This window comes from Oxyura jamaicensis, unplaced genomic scaffold (genome assembly GCF_011077185.1).
Source record: "Oxyura jamaicensis isolate SHBP4307 breed ruddy duck unplaced genomic scaffold, BPBGC_Ojam_1.0 oxyUn_random_OJ72845, whole genome shotgun sequence".
NCBI lineage: Eukaryota > Metazoa > Chordata > Aves > Anseriformes > Anatidae > Oxyura > Oxyura jamaicensis.
In genome coordinates, this window is record NW_023311280.1 from 1 (window position 1) to 9,216 (window position 9,216).

Consider the following 9,216-nt stretch of genomic DNA (forward strand, 5'->3'; position numbering starts at 1 on the left):
CCCCCGACCCTCCCCCCCCAGCCCCACGTGGGCGTCCCCTCACCTCCCGCCGCCGCCACCGCCCTACTGCCCGAGGCCACGCCCCCCTCCGTTCCCATTGGTCCGCGTCCGCCGAGCGCCGCCTCCCATTGGCTGCCGCAGCCACGCGGCGGAATTCCGCCCGGAGGCGAGCGAGAGGTGCGGCGAGAGCGGCCGGAACCATAGAGAAGATGGAGGTGGCGGGACCGGAAGTGCGCGGGAAACGGCTTTGGGAAGGCGTGGGGGGGAGGGGAGGAAGCCGCCGCCGCCATTTTGAGGCCGGGCGCCGTGCCCTCAGCGCCGTCCCACACAGAGACGCGACACGCTTTGAGTTTAAAATCTGCTTTTTTGGCTTTTTTTTTGTGTGTGTGTTTTTGTCTTCCAGAAACACGGGGGAGACAGAGGAGAGGGAAACAAAGCAGGAAACTGGGAAAAAAAAGTTATAACAAATTTTTAAAAAGGCTATTTCCCCGTTGTGGCCCCCCCCCCCCCCCCGTTAGGCTCCACCTGTACTGGGAAGCAAGGGTTTAACGGACCCCAAGTTTCCCCTTTTTCACTGCAAAAACAGCCCCCAGCGACTGCGTTTTGGAGCAGAACCCTTGAATTTGAGGATAGTGGGTTGGCTGGAATGACCTCGGGCAGCTCCAGAGCCGGGGAAGCTCCCCCACCAGTCCTCCCAGTTTACCAGTGGAAACCCAGCTTCTTCCCAGTAAAGCTTCCCATGCTCCCAGCATACCAGTCTGAACATTCCCTCCTCTCCCAGGATACAAAGAACAGCTCCCTTCTTCCCGGTATACCAGTTAAAGCCACCTGTCCTCCCAGTATACCAGTAACCCCCTCTGTCCGCCCCAAGTTGTAAAGCCTTCTTCTCCCAGTATACCAGTTAAAACTCTCCCATCTCCCAGTATACCAGTGGCACAGTGGTCTTCCTCCCAGTACACCAGTTTAAAAGAGTCTTACCCCCAGTATACCAGTTAAAAAGGGCCTTTTTCCCAGTACACCAGTTAAAATCCCCAGTCCTCCCAGTACCCCCCAACCCTCCCCCCCCCAGCCAGCACCCAGGGCCTGTGGAGCCCCTGGTGCCCAGCCTCAGGGCCAGGGCCTCCAGACATGGCGGGGCCCCGGCAGTGCCCCGGTGCTCGCGCCCTGGCCCTCCTTGGTGCAGCGCCGCCATGAGTCCTCAGGGCTGCCGACGGGGCCACCGACGGGGCCAACGGGGCCACCAACGGGGCTGTGGTGGGGCCATGAAGTAGGCCCGAAAGTAGGCCCTGAACTAGACTTGTAACCATGGTAACTAGGGCACCTGGAGCTGTTTCCATGGCAACCTACGCCATTGCTGGGGCAACAAGGAGGATCGCCCAGGCAACCTGTGCTGTTACCACGGCAACCTGCACAGTCAGGCCTAGGAGTAGGCCCTGTGCTAGGCCGCAAACTAGGCCCAAAACCAGGCCCGTAACCATGGTAACTAGGGCACTGGGAGCTGTCTCCATGGCAACCTGTGCTGTTGCTGGGGCAACAAGAGGGGTCGCCTAGGCAACCCGTGCTGTTGCCATGGCAACTGGCGCAGTCAGGCCTAGGAGCAGGCCCCACGCTAGGCCTCGGAGCAGGCCCATGGCAGTGATGGCTGGGCCCGTACCCGCGGCAACCGGGCCGGGCCCATGGTGTGGAGGGTCCACGGCGTCCAAGGGTGTCAGTGGCGGGCGGCGACAATGAGCTGGAGGTCCCAGGCCTGGTCGGAGGGGGCTCAGCAGTGGAGGCAGCTGCAGCCTGCAGGAAGCGGGCGGCACGGGCCAAACACTCGCGGTAGCCACTGCGGTAGTGCTGCAGGAACAGCTCCTCCGTCCCCAGGGGGTCTGTGCCAGAGAGGGACACGGTGATGATCTCTGCCCCCCCCGGGGACCCCCATTAAGATGGCTGCCGAGGGGGTTGAGTGGTTCCCTTCAGCCATTTTGGGGGGCCCAAAATTTGGGGAGCAGCTACAGGGGGATTACCCCCCATGTCAGGGGGAAATCCCCCATGGCAGGGTGGTTTCCCCCACAAGAAGGGGGTAATCCTCCCTGGGGAGGGGGTAATCCTGCAGGGGGTGGAGGGGGGTTCCCCCCGGGAGGGGATTTGGGGTGGGTTTTGGGGGAAACTGAGGCACGCACCTGCTTGAGGCTGGGCCCGCAGGAACTGCACCGTTTTCTGTAGGATCTCAGCCTTCTCCGCCTTGGGGTTTCGGAGGCGCTGGGGGGAGGAGGTGGGGTTGGGGGAGAGGGGAGAGAGAGGGGGTGGTGGGGGAGGGGGACACACACACACAGAGACGTCACCCCAACTGCGGATGCTGCCAGTGTGTCGTGACACAATGTCCCAATAGCCCCCGATAGCAACCCCAAGAGCACCCCAATAATGCCCGATAGTGCCCTGACAGTATCCCTATAACACCTTACAAGCACCCCAAAAATGCCCCGATAGAATCGTGACAGCGCCCAGATAGCCCCCCAATAGCATCCTGATAGTATCCCCAAAACACCCTCTTAGTGCCCCAATAGAATCGCGATAGCACCCTGATAGTGTCCCAATAGCACCCCAATAATTGTCCCAATAACCCCCCGACACCACCCCAATAGTGCCCCGAGAGCCCCTCCGATAGAGCCCCGATAGCGCCCCGACAGCTGCCGCGATAATCGCGACCGAGCCCCAGGGGGCGCTGGGTGAGACGGCAGCAATCACGACAGCCACAAGTTGGCGCCATGACGCTGGGGGTGGGGCGCGGGGACAAAACTGCCATTGCTGCACCGGCATGGACTATCGCGACAGAGCCCCGGTTGTCGCGACAGAGTCACGGTGGAGCCAGTGATTGCGATAGGGCCACAACAGTTGCGACAGAGCCACCTGATAGTTGTGACAGTGGCAATAAATCGTGACAGAGCTGTGACCGAGACTGGATGGAGTCGTGACAGACACAACAGAGCCAGAACTGTCACAATAGTCACGATAGGAGCATGAGAGAGCCCTGAAGCTCATTATGGGGTTGTGATAGAGCTGTGTTAGTTGTGATAGGGTCGTGATAGAGCCGTGATAGGGTTGTGATAGAGCTGGGATAGCCATGATAGAGCCAGGATAGTCATGATAGTGTCGCAACAGAACCGTGACAGAGCTGTGGCAGTCACAATAGAACCCTAACACAGCCCAAACAGTCGTGATAGAGTCATGATAGTCAGGATAGTGTCGTGATAGTCACAATAGAACTGTGACAAGAGCCACAACAGAGCCGCGTGAGCCACGATAGAGCCACGATCGTTGCAATAGGACCACAACAGGGCCATGATAGGGCTGCGATCGTCACGATAGCGTCGTGATAGTCATGATAGTCACGATAAAACTGTGGCAGGAGCCATGTGAGCCACGATAGAGCCGCAATAGTCGTGATAGAGTTGTGATAGAGCCACGATAGTTGCAATAGGGCCATGATAGAGTCATGATAGTCGCGATAGTCGCACCAGGGCCTCACCTGGTCGCGGGTGGCCGCAAGCAGCAGCAGCCGGAGCCGCTCAAGGCTGTGGTTGAGGCGGGCGCGGCGACGCTGCTCCACCTGCGGCTTCGGGAGCTGCGGGGAGGGAGGGGGCAAACTGGGAGCACTGGGAGGGACTGGGAGGGGGAACGGGGGGGACACTGGGAGCACTGGGAGGGACTGGGAGGGACTGGGAGGGACTGAAATGGAACAAACCGGGCTGAACTGGGAGGGACTGGGAACAAACTGGGCTGAACTGGGAGGGGGAACAGGGGGGACTGGGAGGGGCTGAAATGGAACAAACCGGGCTGAACTGGGAGGGACTGGGAACAAACCGGGCTGAACTGGGAGGGACTGGGAAGGGTGAAATTGGAACAAACTGGGTTGAGCTGGGTTGGACTGGGAGGCACTGGGAGGGGCTGAAGGGAGTCAGATCAGCACAAATGGGGCTGAACTGGGTTGAGTGGGGTGAAACTGGGCCAAACCAGGACAAACTGGGGCGGGTCCCGACTGGGTAAACTGGGGCAGAACGGGGCCAAGTCCCACCTGGCCAAACCCCAACTGGGCCTAACTGGGACGAACCCCAAACCAGACCAGACCCCAAACTGGGACAGACCCCAAACTGGGACAGACCCCAAACTGGGACAAGTCCTAAACCAGACCAAACCCCAAAGTGGACCAAATCCCCAACTGAGCCAGACTGGTCCAAACCATTCCGAACTGGTCCGAACTGGTCCAAACCATCCTGAACCAGTCCGAACTGGTCCGTTACCTTCCTGGCGGCGGGTGGCGGGGCCGTGCTGCTCATGGCTCGGGGCGGCTGCGGGTGGGAGCGGAGCCGGGTCCCAGGGGGGCTTTATTGGGGGAGGGGGCGGGGCGGGGGGAGGGGCGGGGCAGGGGCACGGTGGGGAGGGGGGGGTGACTGGGAGCCCCTACCCGGGGGACGGGGGGACCGGGGGGGCAATGGGAGCCTGTACTGGGAGCACTGGGGACACTGGAGCAGGGAACTGGGGGGCACTGGGACCACTGTGAACCTGCACTGGGAGCACCGGGAGTGCTGGGGCTTGGAGCACTGGGAGAACTGGGAATCTGCACTGAGAGCACTGGGAAGGGGTTGTGGTGGGCACTGGGAGCACTGGGGGGCACTGGGAGCACTGGGAGCACTGGGAATCTGTACTGGAAACACTGGGAACCTGCACTGGGAACACTAGGGGGGAGAATGGGGGGGCAATGGGACTCCATACTAGGAACACTGGGAGCAATGGGGAGGGGAACTGGAGGGCACTGGGAACTACTGGGCAGTATTGGGAACACTGAGGAGGGGAACTGGGAGGTACTGGGCGCATTGGGATGTACTGGGAGCACTGGGGACAGTGGGGAGGGGAACTGGGACTTACTGGGAGCACTGGCAGCCCCTCCCCCCCTCCCCTTTGATCCCGCTCGTGCCCGGCACCCGCCGGGGGGGGGAGGGGAGGGGGCGGGGGGGAGGGATGGGAATGGGCGCGTGCAGCCGCTCCCACGGGGGGGGGCGGGGGGGAGAGGGGCAGCCCCTTCCCCTCCGGACACCCGAGGGTGACAAATGAAGGGGGGGGGGGGAGGGGACAAATGGCCGGAGGGGAGGGGGAGGAGGGGTCCCCCTCCCCCCACACACACCTGGATTGCCCCAAATCCCTTAAATTGTCCCCAAATCTCCCCCCAGAGCCCCCAAGCCCTCCCCAAATTTTCCCCTTGCTCAGATTGCCCCCAATCTCTTAAATTATGCCCAAATCTCCCCCCTGGAACCCCCCACCCTCCCTTGTTCAAAATCCTTTAAATTAGCCCCAAATCTCCCCACGTGGTTGCACCCAAGGGTTTACTGCAAGCTCCGCCCCCTCCACAGCACGGCTTCCTATTGGTCGGCAGTGAGGGGGGCTCAGCTCCCATTGGTCAAAGGTCGTGATGGAGGCGGGGTCAGGGCTGGCTGTGGGGCAGCCCCCCTCACGCCCCCCCCCGCACCGCTCCCACGGGGAGCTCCCCACCCCCCTTTTTTGCCATCCCCCCCTTTTCTGCGACCCCTCCTATTTTTTGGGGGTCCTCCCCACGTTTTTCGCCTCCCCTCCAAAGTCAGGGGCCACCAGGGAGAAAAAAAGGTTGGGGGTAGAAGAAAAGGGGAGGGGGGAGAGAAGAAAGGAGGGGGGGAGAGAAAAGGGGGGGAGGAGGCAAAGGGGGGCAGAGAAGAAAGGGGGGGGGAAGAAGGGGGAGAGAACAAAATGGGGGAGGTAGGGGAGAGAAGAAAGGGGGGGGATAATGGGAGGGGAATAATGGGGAGGGTAACGGGGAAGGGAATAATGGGACAATGGGATAATGGCGCCACTTTCCCCCATCCAAAACTGCTCCCAGTGGAAGCCTTTGGGGACACCCGAACTCCCTTGGGGAGCCTTTATGCAATCCCACATGCAACAGACAGGGCTTGTGTGTTTAATTACACATCCCAAAGAGTGGATGGGCAGCAGCTCAGCGAACAGTGAGCCAAGGCTGGCACCTTGTTGGGCCAGGGCCAGGGCCAGGCAGGGAGCTGAGTGCTGGTCCTTGCCAGGTGCTCTGAGGAAGGGCAGTGGGTGGCTGTGGTGACCCGGCTGTGCTGAGCCCGGCTGTGAGCTCCTGTCCCTGCGGGGGCCAGGTCTTCTTCCTGGCAGGTCGGGATGGCCGCGAGGTGCACAAGGTCCCAGCCGAGGGCATGGGGTGCCCCGCTGTCTGCACTGAGCCCTGCGTGCCCGCAGCTCACGCACAGCCGGGTCCCTGCAGCCCGCTGCCGTGCACCCTCCTGGCGCCGCAGCCGCAGCACGGCCTCAGCAAGCTCCTGTCTCCGCAGGCGCCTCGCCGCAGCCCAGGCAGCTGCGACAGACCCCCGCGGCCGGCCCTTGAGCCCGTACAGGCGGCCTGACCACCGTGGCATGCCCGAGAGCCAGGCCCGACGGCAGCAGCCCACAGCAGTGCCTGGAAGACCAGCCCACCTGCCACCAGCGCGGCCTCCACAGCCCCACGCCAGGCACCAGCTCAACGGAAGGCGCGCGACCAGCCAGCGACCTCGAGTCCTCATGGGCATGGACACCCCCCCCAAGTTGGACACCCCCCCCCCCATGTCCCCCATGTCCCGAGTCCTCATGGGCATGGACACCCCCCCCCCCAAGCTCCCATCCAAGTTTAAAGCTCAGTTTTCTCGGGGACACCAAACCTCACCTTCTACCTTTTGACAGGTACAGGCCTCATCTTTGTCCTCCCTGAGATTTGTCTGGGGCCAGAAGCTGAAGGAGAGAAGGCTTTCAGTTAACGGGTGATGGGTGCATGGTTAATGGTTTACTAGGTGATCTGAGTTCTTTTCCAACCTAAATGAATCCATGATAGCTCACCAAGTGTTCAGCTCTTAAGACCAATTCTGTAATATAAAAAAAACAGAAGTAAATCATTTTAAAAGGTTATAGTTATAATATATATACTATGCTTTATAAAAAGAAGAATTATGGACTTATGTAATCCAGAAGGTCTCTGCAGAGCCTTCTCTTCACCGCTCTCAGCCTCTCTTCCCTGCAGGGGTGCTCCAGCCTCTGGTCACCTCTGTGGCCCTCCTCTGGCCCTGCTCCCACAGGTCCATGTCTCCCTTGTGCTGGGCCCCACAGCTGGATGCTCTGCTCCGGGGAGGGGGGTCTCACGAGGGCACAGCACACGGGGAGAACGGCTTTTCCCTGGCGCTCCCTGGTGCTGATAGCAAGATTGAACGGCTGAGCAATTACAAAGACACTTCTTCCTTTCCGTAGTGTATTCTCCCAGTTTTAAAGGACAGGCTCAGCTCAATTTTTCCAGATTGTCTCTCTCTCTCTTTTTTTTTTTTTTTTAAATTATTTTTATTATTTATTTCTTTACGTCCTGCAAAGAGCATGCAATTTACTTCTTTTTATTGCACTACCATACCGAGAGGAAGATCATCTATTAAGACTAGAAAATATATAAATCCTAGAAAGGGAAAACGTATTACTTTCACAAATAATCCTTGTTATTCATGTCCAACATGAGTTGACATAACTCCTCCTCTCCTCTTCCTAAATTATTTACTGTACCTTTCTTAACAGTATTATATGGCTGCTGCTAGCCAAGAAGTAGTCGTCATTGGAGTATTGTGGAGTGAGCAGTTAGTTTTTGACCAGACACTTCTGAATTTTCTGCTGACTGGTGTTTTAATTGGCCTCTTAATTCCTGAGCATTCTCTTCTGGAGCCCATTTTTTCTGTTGCTGGTCTTAGCTAAATGTGGCCCTTCTGCAGCAGCAAGAGCAGAGCCAGGGACAGAGCCCGGGAGAGCGTTGCCAGTGTGCATGTCTTCAGTGCAAACAGGGGTTGTATGTATACATCCCAAAGAGGTGATGGGCAGCACCTTGCTGATCAGTGAGCCAAGGCTGGCACCTTGTTGGGCCAGGGCCAGGGCCAGGCAGGGAGCTGAGTGCTGGTCCTTGCCAGGTGCTCTGAGGAAGGGCAGTGGGTGGCTGTGGTGACCCGGCTGTGCCGAGCCCGGCTGTGAGCCCCTGTCCCTGCGGGGACCAGGTCTTCTTCCTGGCAGGTTGGGATGGCCGCGAGGTGCACGAGGTCCCAGCCGAGGGCACGGGGTGCCCCGCTGTCTGCACTGAGCCCTGCGTGCCCGCAGCTCACGCACAGCCGGGTCCCTGCAGCCCGCTGCCTCGCACCTCACGCCGCAGCCACAGCACGGCCTCAGCAAGCTCCTGTCCCTGCAGGCGCCTCTTTGCAGCCCAGGCAACCTGGACTGATCCCTCGGCCCCCTCTTGAGCCCAGATATGTGGCCTGACTACCCTGGTGTGCCCAAGAGCCAGGCCTGATGCCAGCAGCCACCATTCTTGCCTGTAAGATCCACCCGCCTGCCAGCAGCCCAGCCTCTGTGCCCCCCACATCCGGCACCAGCAGCCTGGAAGATGTGCAACAGGCCACCCCTGCCCCTCTCCACAGAGAGATGCTGGGGAAGAGATGAATCAGGACAGGTTTTGGAGGGAAGCAGAGTCCCAGCAGAGGGCACACAGTGCCCAGTTTTCTGCACGGAGCACTGCGTGTCCACAGCTCATGCACAGCTGGCAACCCTTGCCCCGCTGCCTCACACCTGCTTGGCTCCGCAGCTGCAGCACGGCCTCATCAAGTTCTGGTCTCCGCAGGCGCCTCTCCACAGAGCAGGCAGCCTGGAGAGACACCTGCGGCTTCCCTTTGCATCCACACAGGCTGCCCGACCATCATGGTATGCCTGAGACCCAGGCCTGATGCCAGCGGCCACCATTAACACCTGGAAGACCGCCCTGCCTGCCACCAGCCTGGCCTCCATGGCCCCCACATTTAGCACCGGCTGCCTGGATGATGCATGATTGGCCCTGCACCCCCTGACTTGTAGAAAATGGACTCCACAATCAGGAAGATTTTAAAGTAGGTATATTTATTCAGTGCTGGGCATCACAAGGGGTTAGTCCCACTAATGGTGTGCGCATGTGACGCGGCAACCTGCCATGGTTTTAGGCAGTAAAGAATTACATATGCATGGAGTTTCTCACCTATACATATGCATAACCTGTCCCTGCTTCATATTAAAATTAGGTCCAAGAAGTCATTGTGCAGTTTCTCCTGGTAGTGGTTGCTGGGGGTCGTGGGGATGAAGGTTGGTGACTCTTCATTGTCACCG

The 9,216-nt window shown here is 59.5% G+C and overlaps 1 protein-coding gene across 1 annotated transcript; it reads right to left on the minus strand.

Annotated features, from left to right (window-relative positions):
- Positions 1-1,608: 1,608 nt before the first annotated feature.
- Positions 1,609-4,326, minus strand: LOC118159987 (transcription factor HES-7-like; the record flags this gene model as incomplete). The annotated part of the gene is made up of 4 exons (XM_035314517.1): positions 4,284-4,326; positions 3,512-3,607; positions 2,166-2,244; positions 1,609-1,871 (listed from the first exon to the last, which is right to left on the minus strand). Coding segments are annotated over exons 1-4 (474 nt in total), but the record flags the coding sequence as incomplete, so codon positions are not given.
- Between the last annotated feature and the right edge of the window lie 4,890 nt (positions 4,327-9,216).